The sequence below is a fragment of the Salvelinus sp. IW2-2015 genome, linkage group LG24 (genome assembly GCF_002910315.2).
Source record: "Salvelinus sp. IW2-2015 linkage group LG24, ASM291031v2, whole genome shotgun sequence".
NCBI classification, from domain to species: Eukaryota; Metazoa; Chordata; class Actinopteri; order Salmoniformes; family Salmonidae; genus Salvelinus; species Salvelinus sp. IW2-2015.
The window spans coordinates 2,968,533-2,990,491 of record NC_036864.1 but is presented as its reverse complement, the minus strand read 5'-3'; the positions used below and the strand labels follow the sequence as shown (position 1 = coordinate 2,990,491).

The 21,959-nt window shown below is 42.2% G+C and overlaps 5 protein-coding genes across 8 annotated transcripts; 4 read left to right on the top strand and 1 right to left on the bottom strand.

The window, feature by feature from the left end:
• The first annotated feature begins 110 nt into the window (after positions 1–110).
• Positions 111–3,404, top strand: LOC111951265 (ADP-ribosylation factor 4). Its single transcript, XM_023969307.2, has 6 exons — positions 111–302; positions 1,059–1,139; positions 1,968–2,077; positions 2,290–2,361; positions 2,689–2,814; positions 3,001–3,404. Exons 1-6 carry the CDS (start codon positions 236–238, stop codon positions 3,085–3,087), a joined length of 543 nt encoding a protein of 180 aa, XP_023825075.1. The 5' UTR covers positions 111–235; the 3' UTR covers positions 3,088–3,404.
• A 1,963-nt stretch (positions 3,405–5,367) lies between these two features.
• LOC111951512 (ragulator complex protein LAMTOR4) lies at positions 5,368–7,111 on the bottom strand. The gene is made up of 4 exons (XM_023969644.2): positions 7,004–7,111; positions 6,598–6,681; positions 6,348–6,465; positions 5,368–6,170 (listed from the first exon to the last, which is right to left on the bottom strand). Exons 1-4 carry the CDS (start codon positions 7,073–7,075, stop codon positions 6,073–6,075), a joined length of 372 nt encoding a protein of 123 aa, XP_023825412.1. The 5' UTR covers positions 7,076–7,111; the 3' UTR covers positions 5,368–6,072.
• Positions 7,112–7,288: 177 nt separating this feature from the next.
• Positions 7,289–8,812, top strand: LOC111951513 (V-type proton ATPase subunit F). The gene is made up of 2 exons (XM_023969645.2): positions 7,289–7,550; positions 8,006–8,812. The coding sequence occupies exons 1-2, from the start codon at positions 7,393–7,395 to the stop codon at positions 8,205–8,207; spliced, it is 360 nt and encodes a 119-aa protein (XP_023825413.1). The 5' UTR covers positions 7,289–7,392; the 3' UTR covers positions 8,208–8,812.
• A 1,031-nt stretch (positions 8,813–9,843) lies between these two features.
• On the top strand, positions 9,844–13,217 carry LOC139022943 (uncharacterized). 4 transcript variants are annotated; one of them, XM_070434748.1, is made up of 8 exons: positions 9,844–10,017; positions 10,128–10,184; positions 10,276–10,332; positions 10,700–10,735; positions 10,921–10,941; positions 12,368–12,424; positions 12,533–12,583; positions 12,733–13,217. In XM_070434748.1, the coding sequence occupies exons 1-8, from the start codon at positions 9,878–9,880 to the stop codon at positions 12,869–12,871; spliced, it is 558 nt and encodes a 185-aa protein (XP_070290849.1). In that variant the 5' UTR covers positions 9,844–9,877; the 3' UTR covers positions 12,872–13,217. The 4 variants fall into 4 exon arrangements, with proteins under 4 accessions (XP_070290849.1, XP_070290852.1, XP_070290851.1 ...); XM_070434751.1 differs by having other exon boundaries at positions 12,533–12,587; positions 12,733–13,162; XM_070434750.1 differs by lacking the exons at positions 12,368–12,424; positions 12,533–12,583; positions 12,733–13,217 and adding an exon at positions 11,203–11,719 and having other exon boundaries at positions 9,861–10,017.
• Positions 13,218–13,802: 585 nt separating this feature from the next.
• Positions 13,803–15,075, top strand: LOC139022944 (protein SPMIP1-like). The gene is made up of 2 exons (XM_070434752.1): positions 13,803–14,535; positions 14,823–15,075. Exons 1-2 carry the CDS (start codon positions 14,139–14,141, stop codon positions 14,936–14,938), a joined length of 513 nt encoding a protein of 170 aa, XP_070290853.1. The 5' UTR covers positions 13,803–14,138; the 3' UTR covers positions 14,939–15,075.
• Positions 15,076–21,959: the final 6,884 nt, after the last annotated feature.

Below are 21,959 nucleotides of genomic sequence, written 5' to 3'. Positions count from 1 at the left end.
TACACTATATGCATTGTACAATGAAAAGCTCAATAAACGACAGGTACATGGTTCTAAATGAAGGAGAGAGTCTGTGAATAAAGTTATGTGAAAGCCCTGACGTCATATATTTCGCGTTGGCCTGGACGTGGCATCTGAGAAGACTGCGAAAGAGAAGCTGCACCCACTCTGTCTGGTTACAATAAACAGCTTTGGTTTTCTATTTTATTATCGTCACGCGGARCTCTTTCACAACATGGGGCTAACAATTTCGTCGATATTTTCCAGGCTTTTTGGCAAAAAACAGATGAGGATACTTATGGGTGAGCAATCCTCTAATCAACCTGGCCAAGGAACTAGCTGGCTGCTAGCTAACGTTAGCTAGCTAGTGGGAGGGGGTTGCCATATCAGGGATGTACTTTGATTTTTGTGAAATATTACAGTTATAGTAAACTACCTGTTCACATGTCTTGTAACGTAAACATTACTCGTTTGAGAGCAATCGGGGTAAAAACACAGACTAGCTAGGATAACACTCAGGCTTAGACGGRAAATTGCTAGCTATTGCACAATAATTACTTGTAGTTTGTTCACTTAATACCAACAAATGGCTTAGCTACGTCATATCTCATGTCTATACAAGTTGGTAGATATAGTGAACTTTTTTTAATGGGTCTATAGTTTTCAATACGACGCATCTAGAATCATGTCCATCCCTCTTACCATAACTTCTACACCTATGTGTTGGACAGCCTATATTTTGGGGTTGTGGATGCTGCTCCTAATTTGAGCTAAAGGCTCAGATGCTAACCTATATATATTTATATACGTTGTMCAAATCATTGCAGTTTGACAGCTGATGGGAAACTAGGCACCCCCTCTGTCAGCTGTCAGAGGGATTTCATTTGACACGGAGACAGACCTGTTTTGTAATGGATACCTATCTATTTCATGAAGTTGCAGTACAATACGTTTGTCTTGCTTGTTTTTTTTTGTTAGGTTACTTATTTTCCATACAAAAAAAATCTATATGGGTTTATTATGATTGAGAAGTTTGACATTACTCTTTTCTTCTGTAGTTGGTTTGGACGCTGCTGGAAAGACCACTATTCTCTACAAACTGAAGCTGGGGGAGATTGTAACCACAATTCCAACCATTGGTAAGAAAATCTCTGGCTATGACCAGAGCCAAAGATGGATAGATCTCTAGCATACACAACCATATGCAAAACATGGGCCCTCTCAGCTCCTGGCAGACTGTCTTTAAAAACATCTCTTCAGTAATCTGATTTAAATGGGTGACTTGCTTTCTCATGGAGCTTGTGGGCAGATTTCTTTTGATGTCTTGTCCTGGTGACTGATGTAGCATGACACACACTGAGCCAAATCTTTGATGTGTCGCCATGGTAATCAAGTCCAATTGTTCAGGAATGTAKGCCTACCTTGTTTAATGTTCATGGAAATTGTCAATAAGGTCCACACAGAGCTGTGCACTCAACAATTCAGTCTGTCAAATTTCAGCAAAAAAATATTTTTGGACACGACAGTGAGGTATAGAGCTGGAGCTGAATGGTTTTAAGCCTTGCATTCTGKGACAAAGAACAGTAGATGGCTATACTGCCTCCATGCTCCAGAGCTGTTGGGGCTTGCTGGGTGAGGGGGCTCTTTTTATGGAGCAGATTGGTTGATAAGTGTCTAAACTCCTAGACAAAATAAGTAGGGAAGAAAATAATGGTTTGTCCCACCTGAGATCAGATAGACAGAACTGGGTCACCATTCCATYGTTTTTCAATTTGAGCTACAAGTAATAGTTTACTCCTATTGCAAATTGGTTTTAATTAGCTTATTTTATACAGAAACKTATTTCTAMCATAGTGATCTAGATTGGAGCTGTTTATGCTGAAGGTGTCAGACTGGTGACTCTAGATCTAGTCTCTGTGAATTCCTGTTGCTGATGCTCTCTCTCTCGCTCTTCGGTGACTGAGCAGGTTTTAACGTGGAGACTGTTGAGTACAAGAACATTTGTTTCACCGTGTGGGATGTGGGCGGTCAGGACAAGATCCGCCCCCTCTGGAGGCACTACTTCCAGAACACACAGGTATGACACACCTGTGACAGCAGTGACATACATCAGTGATGTCATCATTGCATATCTTTGATATCTTAATTCAACTATASAAATAGTGCCAGAATCAATGTGTCAGAATGGACTCTGTCAAAATAACCCTTGTTTATCTCAAAAGCTAGGTGAATATGTAGAGTAGACAAAATACATAACAGTAGCCTGACTTTTGAACCTTGACTTCACAGGGCCTTATCTTCGTAGTGGACAGCAATGACAGAGAGAGAGTAGCAGAGTCGGCAGAGGAGCTGTCTAAAATGGTACGTGTTRCACACATGTCTATTTATAAGCTACTGTTGTTTTTGGTCAAGGAACGGTATGCTTTTTGTGTTGGCATTTACCATATTTCTTTGAAAAGGAACCTAAAACTGAGCTCATGGTTGACATGGGAAAATAAACAGTAATTCAGTGGTAAATAATGGTGTTATTTATATAGTTGCCATTGTGACTGATCATTCATCATCCGTGTTGACACACACAGCCTTCTGTGGCCAATGGTTTCCCATTGACAATGGCCGCCTCCATAAATGTTTTCCCTCCCCTTGTTCTCCCTACCAATTTTCTAATTTATTTCTCTCTCTCTACAGCTGCAGGAGGATGAGTTGAGGGAGGCAGTGTTGCTGGTGTTTGCAAACAAACAGGACCTGCCCAACGCTATGGCAGTGAGCGACCTCACAGACAAATTGGGCCTGCAGAGCTTGCGCAGCAGAGTTGTGAGCATATCTCTCTCATACACACACACTTGAACAGTCCTTCCAAAGAGTTGTACAGTAAAATGTATTTCTGACCAGATAAAGATGTGGTCCATGTAGTATACACTGTGGCTATGCAGAGTTATTCATATGTATGACATTACTGGATTTTATGTACAGCAACTCATTATGTCTCTCTCCTTCCAGTGGCATGTCCAGGCTACCTGTGCTACCCAGGGCACTGGGCTATACGAAGGACTGGACTGGCTTTCCAACGAGCTGTCGAAACGCTAAAGAATAGAGAAATCGCAGGACCGGCGCGAAAGAGATCTGAACACACGAGCAAGAGAAGGGGCGCAGGCTGAGCATTTCATCAATTGAAGAAAAAAAACTGCAACTTTTTAAATGATCAGTGTGTCTGTCTGGTAGAACTTGCAGTTATGGACTTTGCAATCAGTTCCTGTTCTGAAACCTTTTTTCATCATTCTTCCCTTTTATTYCCATTATTGTCAAACCTGCAGATGTTTCATAGACTGWTTCTTCCTTTATGCCACCCAACTTCCTCAACAGTAAAATTGTTTTAAGTTGCATGTTTTAAAAAAACAGATTCACATGATGGTTGTGTGCTGATGTTGAGGAATGGAAGGGTGGGCCANAGGGTGGGCCACTAGGTTTTGTTGGGTGGGGGGGGGGTATTTGGATACCGGGAGTTTGTTGGAAACAGTATATGGGGGAGGGCAGCGGCGGGGTTTTGGGTGCAAAACCCCTCTGGCCTTCCCTGACTGAGTCATTCCAGAGAGCTGAACCTGAAGGCCAGTTCCATTCCTAAACAATGTGAAGAGTGCAGGACCTTCAGTCATTTCAAAGGCCATTATGATGCAATAAAATGTTTTTTTTCTTTTCTCAACTGTTGAAACATTGTCTTCTGAGTGCGAGGTCGGACATAGTTGGTCATGGAGGATCGTGAGATGTGGCCCTGGTTCAAATAGTTGGGAATGTTTCTTAACTTTAGCCTAAACAACCTGTTCAGTTTTAGTTTGTACGTTTTAAGCAAAGAGAGCAGATTCTCCTAGGTTTATCAACAACTCTGATACTTTGAAAAGTAAATTGTGTAGTTGAAAGTAAACTGCTTTAAAGTGCTTATAAAAACAGTTCCATGCCCATTTACATTTCCCTCTTAATTTTCAGATTAAAATCCTACTTAGATATTTTCATTATGCAGCTTTAAAGCACGCAGCTTTAAAGCTGCAATATGGAACTTTTTGGGCAACCTGACCAAATTCACAAATTTAAGTTAAAGATATGTAATTCATTGACAGCAAGTCTTTTTAACTAGGCAGGTTAAGAACAAATTACTTACAATGACGGCCTACCACGGCCGAYGCTGGTTCAATTGTGCGCCTGCCTATGGGACTCAGTCAMGGCCGGATGTGAWACAGCTTGGACGCAGTAGATTTGTAAAATTTCTATGCCTCACCTTCCATTTAGTTTTTGCATCTTTTACTTTTGTACAACAGCTTCAAACAGCTGAAAATATATTTTTGGTTATGGAGAAAATATTTAAAGTTTAAATGCTACAATGATTCTCCACACTATGCTTACTGGTTTTTGTCACAAACTGAAATTAGGCAAACTATTAGAATTTTAGCAACCAGGAAATGGCAGAGCAATTTCAGCATAGTGCAACTTTAAAAAGGCATTTATAAACAAGTTCAAAGCATGTGGATGTTTATAAGCAAAGCTTTATTTGAGGTAATCAAAATAGTAAAACCAAGGTATTTCATTTAGAGAAGGACCCTAAATATTCCAGACAATTTAACATGCAAAGACAATAGCTCACGATAAAACAGTCATTGCATGTGTATATACACACATTAGTACTGATAGCAATTACATATAAACATTGCACACGTGATACTCAGTTCAGGTTAGAAAAAAACCAACAGTCACCCTAAAAATATCAATTTCCATCAAGCCACATTCCATAGGGCACAACATTAATACATAGAAATGTATTAAGTATAACAGACATACCTCAGAGGTATTTAAAAGATGTCAGCTCTATCCATGGTATTTCTATCTGCAACATTCAGTATGTTAAACAAAACCCTGCTGGGTTATTAGGGAGCATTCAAACTAAATAGCAAGTGCACAGATACTATAAACTGAATAGATTGAATTCCAGTCTACCTGCCACACACAAACCAACAATTCATTATCACATACTGTAGGGACTAATACACCACGGCACTATTCTGTTCCATTTCTCATTACAAAGTTACCAATTAAGATTACATGCAGTTTGACATGCCTATTTTGGCCCATTCAATGTGAATTCTTCAATATCTATACTGAACAAAAATATAAACTTAACATGTAAAGTGTTGGTCTCATGTTTCATGAGCTGAAATAAAAGATCCCAGAAATTCTTTACACACAAGCTTATTTCTCTCAAACTTTGTGCACAAATTTGTTTACATCCATGTTAATGAGCATTTCTCCTTTGCCAAGATAAGCCATCCACCTGACAGGTGTGGCATATCAAGAAGTGTATTAAATAGCGTGATTACACAGGTGCACCTTGTGCTGGGGGACAATAAAAGGCCTCTCTAAAATGTGGAGTTGTCACACAACACGATGCCACAGATGTCTCAAGTTGAGGGAGCCTGCAATTGGCATGCTGACTGCAGGAATGTCCAACAGAGCTGTTGCCAGAGAATGTAATGTTCATTTCTCTACAATAAGCCACCTCAAACACCATTTTAGAGATTTTGGCAGTACATCCAACCGGCCTCACAACTGCAGACCACGTGTAACCACGCCAGCCCAGGACCTCCACATCCAGCTTCTTAACCTGCGGGATCATCTGAGTAGGGGAATGGGGGGTGCTGAGGAGTATTTATGTCTGTAATAATGCCATTTTTGGGGGAAAACTCATTCTGATTGGCTGGGCCTGGCTCCCCAGTGTGTGGGCCTATGCCCTCCCAGGCCACACCACTGCCCACTCATGTGAAATCCATTGATTAGGGCCTAATGAATTTATTTCAATTGACTGATTTCCTTCTATGAACTTCAACTCAGTAAAATCTTTGAAATTGTTACATGTTGTATTAATATTTTTGTTCAGTCTAACTTCATATGTGCTTTCTTCTGTTGTTCTAAAACCTTATATAAYGAGGAATGGAACAAAACAGTTCAGTGGATTACAGAGTCCCTGTCCTGTGTGAGTTGATTGGAGTGATGTCCTTCGTCCTCCCAACCCATCTTCACTGCACGGTTCTACACCACTACAGGTTCCCTCTTGTTGTTCTGACGTTTCACCACAAACACCTTCTGACCAGACACGGTCACTGTGTACACATAGTCCTCTAGCATGACTGTGAAGAAATAGAACACAGGGAGGTCTGGTTAGAGCGGCATGTTGGCAACAGCAATACTGTGTGTATGTGCGTTCGAGTGAGTCCTTGACAGCCTCACTAGTGAGCTGGTGGCATTATATGAAGAGACGGAGAAACCCAACAATGTACTTGATTTGTGTGTGTTGTCAGACTTACCTGACATGCGTTTGAATGGTGGCTCAGCAGCACCCTGCAGTCTGAAGCGACATGCTGTCCGCACCATCTGCATTATGACCCCAGCTGTGTGCTCATCATTCTCCAGCTCCCCCGCAGACTGAGAGAGGGGGGGTAACAGGGAGTCAGTTGGAAATGAGATGGAGTGGAGGATAGGCGTGCTGCAACCTGGGCTTTATCTAAGCTGCTACCAGGGCAGGACATACATGTACGCATATTTGTGTGAACATACTGCCAATACGCCATCCTCACTGATCACCAAATACCCCAGTTGATCAGGGATCCTCTCCAGACCCTGTGTCAGAGCGCTAGTAGTCTAAAACACAAACAAATGACATAGATGGACACATGTTAGGATCTGAGGTACAATTACCTGCCACCAAACACTGTTTTCAAAGCTCAAAGGAGGTTAACTTTGCATCAAATCTGCTTTTGTCAATAGTAAAAGTGGCCACAAAGAATCAGTGTTTACAGCTAGTTAGCGAGACATCGGAGCCAGAAAACTATCACGCGCACTACAGTACACACAAAATAGGCTACAATGTAGCTGATACAACAGTATGAACCACTGAATGACGTTGCTTTTACACAATACAAAGTCACAGACTACCAGTAAAGCAGAATATAAGAGTTTATACCATTTTCACTTGTTTTGCCCGATGAGGAAGCCCATCTGATGCGTTTCCTCTCTTTTTTTCACGTGACTTCATCAGCTGATGTGACGYCACGTTATTCCGATATAGAAGGATTTTATCCTTTGATGAGGCATAAACCCAAAACCACTACTTCGTTTACAAAACAATTTAAAGCTATTCAATGTATTGCATTGTCATTGATAGACAGTCATTTTGTCCTGCTCGCCATTTCATGATATGGAAAATTATATAAACCAATATATGACAGCTGACATCTCCAAAGAGCTCACCAAAAGCGGAAGTACTGGTCAGCTGACAGTTTCGTGATTCAGAGAAGGAGAAACAGTTCAGTCATTGCTTGTTTTTGCAGTTTTATCTTGTAGAATTGAATAATGGCTGGGCGAGGTAAATTAATTGCCGTTATTGGTGATGAAGACACGTGTACCGGGTTCCTACTCGGTGGCATTGGCGAGCTGAATAAAAATCGTAGCCCGAATTTCTTGGTGGTCGAGAAGGAGACAAGCATCGCAGARATAGAGGAGACCTTCAAGTAAGTTATAGCTAGCTATCTACCAAATTTTGAGATCGAAGAAAAATAGCTAAAAGCAGACAAACTGTGCGCTTGTTTGCACACAGGGTGAACACAGTTGATGCTATATTATGTTTGTAATTGCATTGGTAACATCGAAAATTATCTGTGCTACACCTAACAGTACCTATCCTGTAACTCCCAGTATAATGGGTACAATTTTTCTGGGGGGGTAAATAACATTATCTGGTGCTACAATCTGTACTTAGGTGGCATCATGATATCTGTATTCCATTAGGCCTAGTTGTGTGATTTTGATTAATTATATCACCTTGAAATACTACTAGTATCTCTTTCAATCCATATAAGTTACTGCTGGACAACATACCTTGTTTTTTKGTGTTTAAACACCTGCACTGTAATGTTCACAGTCATCGTCTCTCTAATTTACTTATTTCTGTTATGCTCCCCCCTAGGAGTTTCCTGACCCGCAATGACATCGGCATCATCCTGATCAACCAGTTCATAGCAGAGATGATCCGTCACGCCATCGACCAGCACATGGAGTCCATCCCTGCCGTGCTGGAGATACCCTCCAAGGAGCACCCATATGACGCCTCCAAGGACTCCATCCTACGCAGGGCCAAGGGCATGTTCTCTGCTGAGGACTTCCGATAAACACACAMCACGTACCCAAAGATGCAGGGACAGAGATGGAAGAGGGGGACTTTGGAGACTGTCGTGATCCTAAATGAGTTATCTTGTGTAATACCATGAAAGCTGTAAAGTATGAATTGGYCTGATGGCAGTTTCATGTGTTATCCATATTGACTGAGGCCATATGTGGTACCTACAGTCCCACTCATCTCTTGCCATGGTCCTGCTCCATCCACCTGGCAATGCATTTTCGCCAGACCCAATGTTGAATTGTTTGATGTAATAGTTTAGTTTTTCATTCCTTTGCCTGGAACATTATGGTATTACTGTTCATTGACCACATTGATGGTTGAATTGTTTTGCAGTATGCCTTTCCGGGTTATTCATGTTGTTGTATGAAATCTTACGCAGGTACTGTATCTTGTGGTCTCATCTAGTCTGATTTTCAAATGCTTGCTTCATTTTGTCATAACCTTGGGGAGAGTATGCTTGCATAAGACATCTCAGCAAAGAATTGTAGATAGTCATCTGCAATTCAGGGAGTGTAACATTTGTCAGATCATGCATGTGACCATGACTGTGTCTGTTTTAACTTCACATTTGTAATTTATGGAAACATTCTCTATGCCCCTATGTGTATCCTAAACTGTAAAGTAGCATTTCATCATCTGGTGACATGTACCCTGTGGATTGGGGAATAATACTGTACATCTCATCAACAGAAAATCCACACAAAAGAATGGCACAGCTTGAAAAAACAGTGTTTAGCACTGCAAAATGTCGTAATGTATTGCAGTTGTGACAGTTTTAACTTATACCTGTATAAAAAAATAAATAAAGATGTTTAAAAATAATTATTATTCTATACCAACCTGTGCTGTGTAAGTTATTAATAATGTCAAGACCAGCACAACTGTCTTAAATGTTTGATATTAGAAGACAATCACACTATYCACAATCTCACAAAAGCCTTAAACAATTCCCTGTATGTTAGCTTGGAAGACTTTCATTATTTCATACTGTACAAAATMTTGAAATTAGAACCAGCAATCCTCCATGCTGATTCTAAAGCCTTATAGCGCTAGTAGCCTGAAGTAGGACAAGAATGTTACATGTCAGTCATAATGAAATCCCACTACCAACTATGCCTCTCTCCAACCCTGTCTGTAAAAGAGATRCAAGCTTTCCTGATGATGTGACTTGACCAGGTAGTTTCTTTTGGGAAGTAGGGTAAAGTWCCCATGCAGTCAAAGTTTGTTTAACATCTCACTAAATAGTTTAGGCAGAAGTGAAGTACTTCCCAGCATCTCTGTGCCAGTGGCGGAGGACAAGCTTCAATCACAGATTTTTTTCTTCAAAAAACCTTAAAGCCCAGTATATTATCCCTGACAATAAATCTGATTTAGAGTGGTTCCCATGATTAAAGCCCGACCCTGAGACTGAACCTGATGTATTACAGTATGTGGGGGCCTGCACACACGGATGCTGTGAACCAACTGGCAAATATTTGAACAACCTTGTGACGGGCCTCATCATTTATCTTGCTGGACGTGTGAGTCCTTCAATTCTTSCATGTTCTTCAGTGAACCAGGGACAAACACCAACACACAAACACAGCTCTGTTCTACTTATAAAGATATGGAAGGTTGGCCAATAGGTGCTCAGTAAGCTATATAAGAGGTCCTCCCAGAATGAACCTGTACCTGAACACGGGATTTTTTCACGGACCTGACGGCCCTTCCGGAGAACAGATGATCCCTGCCTGGTCTCTCGGTGTCCTCCTCCTGGGCTACGTCTTTGGATTCCCAGTCCCCTTCAACAGCACTCAGAGGTAAGACATCTATCTACCTGTGAAAATAGGAKATTAGAGGTTGTATGGATGGCGGACAAGATGGATAGAGTTGTAACCTGTGAGGCATGTGCATTTTATTTCCTCTGTAGACAATATGAATATGAGACTCTTCCTCAACTCAACGACACAGTGAGAAACACTACACAGTGAGTTTTGGGTTCTAATACTTCTAAAAACAAGGATGAGTTTGACTAAATGTGAGAATAGTGAGACCAACATACTGCTTTGCTCTTTCAGACCCTTCATGTCGAATGACACAGAGTCCAATGAAACAGAGATTCCCTTCCCCTTTCAGTGAGTATATTTCTGGGTTTATGTTTGTATTTTGTTGAATCCAAATGTTGTAAGCCATTTAGAAGAAAGAACACKCACATTGCATCTCATGTTGGGCGGCAAGTAGCCTAGCGCTTAGAGAGGCGAGCCAGTTTGAATCCCGGGTCTCAAATCCTAGATGCCATTGCCTACCGGTAYGCCCTTGAGCAAGGGACTTAACCCCCCACAACAACATCTCCCTGGACGCACAGTGTGGCAGCCCCTCGTACCTCTCCAAAATCATGTGTGTCTTTTTGGAGGGGTTGGGTTTAAAGTGGAAGTACAATTTCGGTTGGACCTTGTGTGCAATTGACCAACAAAGTTGTTCTACCTTGTTCTATCGTTACAGAATTATACTTCCTATGGAGAATATGAGTCCATTATTGTAAGTCAGCTCTTCAAACTCAGCACGGCCCCTGAGGGCCAAACACATGTACTTTAGCGTGTGTAAACACTATTGACTCACGATTGACTCTTTTCAATCTTGTTTTGCCAGATRTGAAAGAACAAGTTTTATGGATTCACACACATTTTTCAAAAATATCTCGTATTTTTTTCTTTCTCCTTCAGGGATTACRACCATGCAATACCGTAAGTCTCCCTAAATGTACGCAAGTACAATGCGATTGAATCATTTTGACTGAGCACACAAGCCTGTGTGTGTGTCCAACTGTTGTGTATGTGTCCAACTGTTGTGTGTGTGTCCAACTGCACTATTGTTAAAGTAATAGTGCAAATACATAACCTTAACTGTTTCTTTAGCAGCAGTGACACGGTCATTKCTGCATGTCTCACCACCCAGCAGGACACACTCCAGACCTCTAACCTGATACTCCCCTCCTTTCAATCCAGAGGCAGCGTGTCTCTCTGCTACCTTCCCACCTGTATGAACGCTAATCTGGGGTCAGCCCTGCAGAAAGGGGACGAGATAGCGGGCGCCTCCACCAATGACCCCCATGGGATAGGCAGAAAATGACACTGACACAGGACAGCTTAAATTGGCACACAGTTTTTTAATAACACGTGTTATCACATTGGTTGCAGCATGACTTTGGTAATAGGTTTTGTGGCTCTCTAACAAAAAAACGGCACTACAACTATTTCTGAAATGTACTGCACCAGAGTTGAAGTAAATTGGGAGCATGAAAAGGAAACTAATGCTAGGGTGCGTTTTAAAGTAGATTAACTATTATAATAGTTCATAACTTACATTCAATATGTTGAGTACTTTATGTCAAATACTTACTTGTTTTGTGTAAAGTGACTAAACCAAATATACTTCACTTCTTTTGTACGCAAGTAAAAGCTTTTTACAAACCAGGAGTGATGCAATAAATGCCTGCTTTTCACATAAAAATATAATCATAAATGTCTGTCTGCACTTTTCTTGATTCAATCCACACTCACTCTGGTTCATAAAAAATTATAGGCCTTACTCAACCATGAATATCTAGTTGAGCAGACGCAAAGGGATACAAAGTACAGACAGAGTAACTGATAAAGTGATACTCTTCTGTTGAATCTAAAGGCCTTGATGTTAGTCCATGACCTGTGTGTGTTTTTTTATATGTATACTGTATGTAGGCGATGAAACCCAGCTGAGTAAACAAGAAATGTTCTATAACTTGAAGTTTTATTTATTTTATTTTTTTACATTTTATTTCACCTTTATTTAACCAGGTAGGCTAGTTGAGAACAAGTTCTCATTTGCAATTGCGACCTGGCCAAGATAAAGCATAGCAATTCGACACATACAACAACACAGAGTTACACATGGAATAAACAAAACATAGTCAATAATACAGTAGAACAAAAGAAAACAAGTGACAGAGTAGTTTAACTCACTACTGATATCCCCTCTGTATCCACGCAGGCTCTGTATTCCTTGGATCAGCACTGAAACAGAGTATGGCTCAACGTGAGGAGGATCATTGGTGGAAAGGGTTGTGGGTATGCTATAGAAAATATATACTGTTACAATTCAACTCGCACTCTGTTGTTGCTCTTTTGCCAACAGGCCTGAGGAGTTGATGCAGAGTCAGAACGAGACAGATAGCAACTCAACATTAACTACGTGAGTTCTCTTATTCTATTATTWTAAACAGGCATCTACCCTTTCATTGTGCACATGTTCCAATATGCCATTAATCATTTMTTTCCCCTCTACTGCACACAAACACAGGTACAACGCTCCTCCTTCCCTTGTGAATAAAAGGGAAAGACAACCTTCGGTGTAAGTATGTGTTTTCAGTCAGTCTTCATACATTTTATCAGTAGRTGGCGCTTTAACTCTAAAGGAGGGAAGACAAAAAGCATTACAAAACTGTACATCGTTGAAGTGAAATCAATGTTTTCTCTGTCCTTCTTGGCAACTCTTTTTAGACTAGAATATGTAGTAGCTTCTCCAGGCTGCRTGGTGAGTCTCTGTGCCCTGATTAACCTGGGCCATACACTGAACCAGGGCGGGGACGAGAGTGCAGGCGGGGCAACCAGAGACCCACATGGCAACGGCAAGAGATGAGCGGAAGAGCAGTGGAGGAAGATGAGAAGAAGTGTGATGTTGGGCCTCATACAGGAGCTGCTGGCTGTGCTCTATTTGTCTTAAACCATTACTTTTGTCACCACTGATCTGGAAAGATAAGAGGATTGAGAGAAATGTGGAAATATTGTAGTCACTCCACCGGCCTATTGCTTATGTGCAGCACTTGGTGATGGAGGAGAGGACACAATAGGAGAGGAGTTGTACAGAGGGTGTAATTTGTGTGTGGTAAACCTAAAAAGTTGCTATTTATTAAAGACAGATTAATAATTATCTTCTTAATTAATTTGAGATTATCCACTTTTAATAAAGAAAATTATCAAATATGTGTCATTGTGTGACACAGGGCCTGCTTGACATAAGCGGTTATCCCCGCCCGGGTTCTCAACTGTTGAGAGTTATAATATTAGAATACACAAGATGCAAGTTCGAAATGTGATTGTGCAGTCACTCAATTAGCCATGTCAGCGAACAATTTTTAGATTGGTAAATTAGTCTAGCCAGGTATCTAAACTTGTAGTAATCATGTCCGAATAGCAACCTTGCACACAGGGCATGTGGCCAGGGGCCTGTACTCCAGGGGGACCCCATTGATTTTGTTAGTCACTCTCACTCAGATATCATTAGCATGGCATAAGTCATGGCAAAATGTGTAGAATTGCAGAAATGTAGCTTTAAAACAGCATATAGCTTACCATATTTCTCTCTGGCCCATGACAAAATGAGTAGAATTGCATGAAATGTATTCTAAAATTGCWAAATATTCTCTCCGCCCCATGGCAAAATGTGTACAACTGCAGACAACTTGCTTTAAAACTGCAATATTTTCTCAACACCCTATGGCAAAATGTGTATAATTGCAGAAATTTCACTTTAAAACGTAMATTTTTTGTCTCCAATGTCAAGAGGGGGCAACAAAAAAATATTGACCGCTTGGCCAATCAAATCTCGCTTAGGTTCCCCAAAAGGGGAACCGGCCCTGGTGTGACGACATAAACCTATTGTTACGCAAATGTTTGGAGAGGTTTCACGAGCGCGCCATGATACCCGCACACATTTTGGTGATGGAACATTCAACCCTACATCTCGTGCAATTTCTYTTGCACATTTAATGTGATGGAGATTGTATTGGTGCTGAATGTATCCAGATAATAAAAGGATATTCCAAATATTTAATTGCTTTGGGTGACAGTTGTGCATAACCTCAACCCGCAAGAAGACTAGCTGACTTTTGGGAAGAGCAGCGGACATGGATTCTCAAAAACAGGAGTTTTGGAAGGAGGCTATTTTGAAAGAAAAAATTGTCAGACTAAATTGGTTTCGAGATAACTGGATCAAACCTAAACTCGTCAAAAAGGTGGGTGAAAAACGAGGGATGAAACTGCCACAAATCAACGAACYTCAACRTGAAGCTAAACCGGTGAAAACGCTGACCAGAGAAGGGGCGCAGGTCAAAAGTAGAGATGAGAAGGTCATTATCGATGTGATGCGGCCGGTTTCGGGAGAGACTCGGGATGTGCTGTATGATGGCTTTTCGGAAGAGGAGACTGGACGCTACAAATACCTCCTCCTCAGGAAGCGAAAGGATCCTGAGGTCAAGTACCTCTACCCTATAACCAGCAACTGGCAGTATGGATGGGGTCTGGGTAAAAAACAACACTTTTTTTTATTTTAAATTATTAGGCTTAATTGTTGATTAACCAATTAAACAGGCATTCTATCAACATGGTAAAACCACTCATGGATTTGGAATGTTTAAACGTATAAATAGCCAAAATTAACTGGAACATCACATGCAATGGGGGGGCATACAGTAGAAAAACTATTCAGGGGGTGACATCATGGTCCTGACCAGCTTTTAGCTCTACTACATTCCATGTCTTATCTCCAGTTGTCATGGTAACTGTCCCTGCTGCGCCCCTTCTGAATGCAGGTGACATGAACAAGGCCTACGTCCCGATGTACGCACTCAACGCCATTGTGAAAGAGAGCTTTTTCCGCAAGAACGGCGTCTTCCCTCGCACCGCCACCTCAGACACCGTGGCGTGATGGTGCCTACCGGATCGCACAGGACTCAACTGACAATACAGACCCAACACCTGCACTGGTTTTGTGAAGACGAAAATCGTTCATCATTAAGCTGATAAATAGAATGTGTAAAATAAAAGCATGGTTCTGGAAACTTGTACCACTGGAGTTTGAGATGCATATTGCCATGTTGGCCTAAGTGCCCGTCCCCCCTTTCAACACACACTGTCTAAATTATAAGTAACTAAATGATCAATGTGAAGTAATCCACCAGACACTCAGACCTTTGTCCCTGTTGGCTATGAGGCTATGGCCTAATGTCATGAATCATTCACCTGCTGGATTAATATCGTATTAAGTCCTGCTTTTCACAAGTGGGCAGATCAGTTTACTTTCACCTGGCTGCCACAGGTGGGYAAGGAGAGTTGKTCTGCAGTCAGGGATGAGTGAACCAACGCTGAGCCCAGAGAATAGAGTGGATTCTGTTACAGTTGGCTACTCTGGTAACAGGGAGAGGGATTGATGGCCAGACACAGGCCCTGAATGTGTAGGGAAAGAGGCATGCCCACCAGCCCCCTTAACTCCCCTCTCTCTAATTAGAGGGAGGTAAATATATCCCCTCACCACAGTTTTATAGGTAGTAGCCTATTAAAGACAGACTATTCTGATGTGTCTAACAACATAACAATTCGTTTTCTCTTTTCCTTACAGAATTCTATTTCTGCCTGTTCAAATAGCCCTAATGCAGAGAGACCCAGTAAAGCTCTGCTGTGAGTCTATTTGTACAGTCACCACAAGGGAGAGCCCACACCTCACAATAGACAGAGCAGTGAGCATGACAYCGTGATATGGCAGCTTGGTCGAAAGGCTCTCTGAAATTACATGAATGGTCTTTCAAAGCAATGTACTGTAACCCAAGGGACAAAGGCTGGCATTTATGTCAAATGTAACTACCCCAATTTATTACCTACTTATGTCAGTCAAAGATTCTACTTGAATCACAGCGTTGACCACCAGACAACACAGGGGAGAATGACCTCCAGAGAGTGCCACWGTTTTTTCATAGACAGATCAATGCCAATACTCTATTGTAACAGAGAGCATTAGAGGAAATATTGTAAAAAAAAAAAAAAAAGTGAGACGTGCGATGTCAATTCACTGCATTGGCACTTTAGCTATCAAACAAATAGGAAATTACAGGCTCCTCTTATTCCTAGTCTGATGATGCTCTCTCATCACAGGGCCCCATCAGGACAGCAGGCTGTGCTCTGTCAGATAAATAGCTCTCATTACCCACCCAGACACTCCCATAGAGACAGCATTAGCACAGGCAGCCAAATGTCACCACAGCCAGATTCTGAAGCACTGTGATGGGAGCAGTGAGAATAGAAATATACTAAACAAAAAGATAATCCATCCACCTGACAGGTGTGGCATATCAAGAAGCTGATTAAACAGCATGATCATTACACAGGTGCAACTTGTGTTGGGGACAATACAAGGCCACTGTAAAATGTGCAGTTTTGTCACAAAACACAATACCACAGATGTTTTGAGGGAGCGTTCAATTGGCATGCTGACTGCAGGAATGTCCACCAGAGCTGTTGCCAGAAATTTGAATGTTTGTTTCTCTACCGTTTCTTTGCCGCCTCCAAAATCGTTTTAGAGAATTGTGAGAATACGCCTCTCAACCACAGACCACGTGTAACCACGCCAGCCCAGGAACTCCACATCCAGCTTCTTCACCTGTGGGATCGTCTGAGGGGGTGCTGAGGTGTCAGGACATTGGCAATGTTTCAGGCTTCTTAGAAGCTGATTATTGTTCCAATCAGTGAGTGATGCAGCTTGTTGTTTTCGATGAATAGAGCTCCTTGCCAATCAACTTAAATAACCAATATCTTCCTGGTCGATGGCCTATTACTTGATTTTCAAAATTGGTCCTGGATTATTTTGGATTGTTTCATAGATAAGACATTCACATCTCTAGTTCCTCCTGGAACACTTCCACAGCACAACAGCACTAATGAAAAAATAAAACCATCGCTTTGAGACTCCAAAGGGATATTTACACAAGTTTCAACCACCCACTTCTATCAATAGGGATGCATATATGCAATTCAAAATAGTTAGTAGTTAGGGGCAAATTACACCAGTGCCTCTGTTAATCCTCTCTATCATGACTCATGGAGTGTGTGTGTGTGTCTGTTCGTGTGTTGCGCTGATCTGCAGACTAGTTCTTTCATCCTACCCTGTGACTCACTGCTGCCATCTTCATCTATAACAGGGGGTCAACCCTGCTACGCTTCTCCCACCCACCTCTGGCACATCACACATTTGTTTTTAATGAGTGTGTGTGCCCGTGCATTTTATGTGTGTGTTGCAATAGAGACAAACTGCACACTTGTCAGTTGAGTGATGGAAGGTCTTGTCGTCCTAACCCAGGCAGAACTGATCTCTGGCACGGTTAAACAATTCACACCTCCATCTATGACCGTTATCACCTGCCTTTTCACCATTGGACAGATTATGTCCATACAGGCTTTATACTGGTCTCCAATTGGGCAGAAAACGAAGATGGAAGATTTGCCACGGACCCAYAGATCAGTGGCATGGCTAACAGAGTTTAATCAGTCAGAGTAGACTGTAAAGATGTTTAGTTAATGGTTACATATCGGACCTCCAGCCTTCATTCTTCATATGAAGTGGGTTTTAATGAGAGACCACTTGCAACCTACTCAGCGTCCGCCAGTGTTTAATGGAGAGGAATAATCTCTCACACGTATGAGTGATTCTGAATAAAACGCCAAAGGTTAGCTAACCTCGGTCTGCTGAAAACTTTTGCTTATGACCCTTTCCCCCAGCAACCCTTCTGTCCTTGAGTTTTGGCTAAGTACCTGACTCTGTTTAAACTATAGGCAGATGAATTACTTATGCTTACATGCCGTGAACACTGCATGGCTAGACAGGACACGCATGGTTAAGTCTTCCTAAATAATCAAGTATCTTAACCCTTTTTCTTTTCATTCCCTCTCGCTTTCTTTTTTTTTGTCCATACTTCATTCTGGTTCAGTCTCAAAGAGATGAGGTTGTCACTACCAAGTTTGCTGAAAAGGTTAGTTTTCAGTGCTTCATCTCTCTCTCTCTCTCTGTCTCTCGCTCTTCTAACCGTTTCCAGCTGTCCCTCTTGGTTTTTGTTTCCTCTCTCTCTCTCTGATGTATGAGGATGACTGTGATCTCTGTGCCAGTGTTGGGGGAGCATATTCTACTTCTATTTTGGAGTAAAAACAACACCTGCCATTTTACCTGCAGATATCAATCCTGCCAACAGTTTATTTCCCCAAAGTCATAACCGTCCAACAGTACCACTTGGTGCGTGAAACCAAGTGGCCCAAACATGATCCCATCCCATTCCAAGTCTCGCAGAGATAACAGAACATGTTTTTCTGTCTGTGTTCTTAGCCCCTATATCCCCTGTTTACTTTAGTAATTATATCAGTAAAAATGCCAATCCAATCCCGGAGACAAGAAAACACAATCCATGACATCACATTCCATTTCTCGTGTTGGTCGTATACTTATCAGTGCATCAGAGAGAGAGAGGGTTAACTGATTGGGAACGCAATCACACCACGCTGCTGCTAGCTGATTAGATGATTATATCGTAGGCTGGGCTGCTCTTTGAGCAATCAAACATGGCAGGGAGAGACACAGGAGCAGGTGTGTGTCACAGCTCTTTGTCTAGGCATGTATGGCTGATGCAGTGTGAACACATGGATGGAATACAGAAACAAAAGCCCGGGGAGGAGAGAGTGACGCAGAGAGACATAAAGAGAGATGCAGAGAGAGAGAGACAGAGAGAGAGAGAGAGGCAGAGAGAGAGAGTGGCCTTCTGTTCCAGGGGATCCTGTCCAACTGGCGACTCAGTGGTGCGCGGGGGACAGCGCTTCAACTTTTTCATATAATACCAGTATGTAGGCTGCCACGAACACAAACACACACCCACTCATAATAGCACACAGTAAGCATTAAGCACACACACAAGTCATGACACATGCACGTGCACACACCAGTGGAGGCTGCTGAGGGGAGAACGAATTATAATAATGGCCGAAACGGAGCAAATGGAATGGCATCAAACACCCTACCATGAGCCCATTCTCCCCAATTATTGTGCCACCGATCTCCTGTGGCACACACGCACACAAACACACAAACATCGGGCNAGAGACAGAGAGAGAGACGCAGAGAGAGAGAGAGGCAGAGAGAGAAAGAGAGACAGAGAGAGAGAGGCAGAGAGAGAGAGAGAGAGAGAGAGGCAGAGAGAGAGAGACAGAGCGAGAGAGAGGCAGAGAGAGAAAGAGAGAGAGAGAGAGAGAGACAGAGCGAGAGAGAGGCAGAGAGAGAAAGAGAGAGGCCTTCTGTTCCAGGGGATCCTGTCCAACTGGCGACTCATTGGTACGTGGGGGACAGCTCTTCAACTTTTTCATATAATACAAGCATGTAGGCTGCCACGAACACAAACACACACCCACTCATAATAGCATACAATATGCATTAAGCACACACACACACACAAGTCACGACACGTGCACACAAGTGGAGGCTGCTGAGGGAGAACAAATCATAATAATGGCTGGAACGGAGCAAATAGAATGGTATCAAACACCCTACCACGAGCCCGTTCTCCCCAATTAAGGTGCCACCAATCTCCTGTGGCACACACGCACACAAACACACACATTTCGGATCATTTTGTTAGCGTGCTGTCGAACCTGATCAATTTTAATGGCTGACATGATGGGGGGTTGCTTGTACGTTCACATCACTCACAGCTAAATGGATTGGCCTGGGGGAGCGATTGACAAGCACAAGCACCTCTTTATGTGTTTGTCAATATTACAACTGTTTGGAAGAGGGTTAATGGACAGAACAGGCGGGGCGGGGGATGGTTACAGGCTGCCCTAAATGGACCATGGAAATCACTACTCCATGATATATACAGTCGTGGCCAAAAGTTTTGAGAATGACACAAATATTATTTTTCACAAAGTCTGCTGCCTCAGTTTGTATGATGGCAATTTGCAAATACTCCAGAATGTTATGAAGAGTGATCAGATGAATTGCAATTAATTGCAAAGTCCCTCTTTGCCATGCAAATGAACTGAATCCCCCAAAAACATTTCCACTGCATTTCAGCCCTGCCACAAAAGGACCAGCTGACATCATGTCAGTGCTTCTCTCGTTAACACAGGTGTGAGTGTTGACAAGGACAAGGCTGGAGATCCCTTTGTCATGCTGATTGAGTTTGAATAACAGACTGGAAGCTTCAAAAGGAGGGTGGTGCTTGGAATCATTGTTCTTCCTCTGTCACCCATGGTTACCTGCAAAGAAACACGTGCTGTCATCATTGCTTTGCACGAAAAGGGCTTCACAGGCAAGGGTATTGCTGCCAGTAAGATTGCACCTAAATCAACCATTTATCGGAACATCAAGAACTTCAAGGAGAGCGGTTCAATTGTTGTGAAGAAGGCTTCARGGCGCCCAAGAAAGTCCAGCAAGCGCCAGGACCGTCTCCTAAAGTTGATTCAACTGCGGGATCGGGGCACCACCAGTACAGGGCTTGCTCAGGAATGGCAGCAGGCAGGTGTGAGTGCATCTGCACGCACAGTGAGGCAAAGACTTTTGGAGGATGGCCCGGTGTCAAGAAGGGCAGCAAAGAAGCCACTTCTCTCCAGGAAAAACAACAGGGACAGATTGATATTCTGCAAAAGGTACAGGGATTGGACTGCTGAGGACTGGGGTAAAGTCATTTTCTCTGATGAATCCCCTTTCTGATTGTTTGGGGCATCTGGAAAAAAAGCTTGTATGTTGAAGATAAGGTGAGCGCTAGCATCAGTCCTGTGTCATGCCAACAGTAAAGCATCCTGAGACCATTCATGTGTGGGGTTGCTTCTCAGCCAAGGGAGTGGGCTCACTCACAATTTTGCCTAAGAACACAGCCATGAATAAAGAATGGTACCAACACATCCTCCGAGAGCAACTTCACTCAACCATCCAGGAACAGTTTGGTGACGAACAATGCCTTTTCCAGCATGATGGAGCACCTTGCCATAAGGCAAAAGTAATAACTAAGTGGCTCGGGGAACAAAACATCAATATTTTGGGTCCATGGCCAGGAAACTCCCCAGACCTTAATCCCATTGAGAACTTGTGGTCACACTTCAAGAGGCGGGTGGACAAACAAAAACCCACAAATTCAAAAACTCACAAATTCTGACAAACTCCAAGCATTGATTATGCAACAATGGGCTGCCATCAGTCAGGATGTGGCACAGAAGTTAATTGACAGCATGCCAGGGCAGATTGCAGAGGTCTTAAAAAAGAAGGGTCAAAACTGTAAATATTGACTCTTTGCATCAACTTCATGTAATTGTCAATAAAAGCCTTTGACACTTATGAAATGCTTGTATTTATACTTTATAATTCCATAGTAACATCTGACAAAAATATCTAAAGACACTGAAGCAGCAAACTTTGTGGAGATTAATATTTGTGTCATTCTCAAAACTTTTGGCCACGACTGTACATAGTTACATATATAGGAGATGTATCTTATACTGTCCCGGCCGATACCCTACCCTCTGTGGTAGGGTAAGGAGTTGCACTATTGCACAAATACAGTATAWTACACCCCCTTTACACCCCGTCCTCGAGGTGAGAAATAGTTCTGATTTTCATTCTTCTTCTCTAATCAGAGGCTGATTCAGTCAAGTGACACCCRGTGAGTGGACTGTCTGGTAGTACTAAGCGATAAAGCAACATACATAAAAAAATAAAAATAAAAGTTATTAAACAACTAATTGACGGAAGTCGGTTCCATTTAGTTCGATTTTTTGGGAACCCAACACGCAATTTCTCTCGAGAGAAATCAAATAATTCATGACAGGAGAGAAATCAAGTCAAGAACTATGTGGGACGCTGGGCTGAAGGGAGTTTTCATTAAGCAAATATTCAACCTAGTTCAGCTCAGAAACATGTTTAT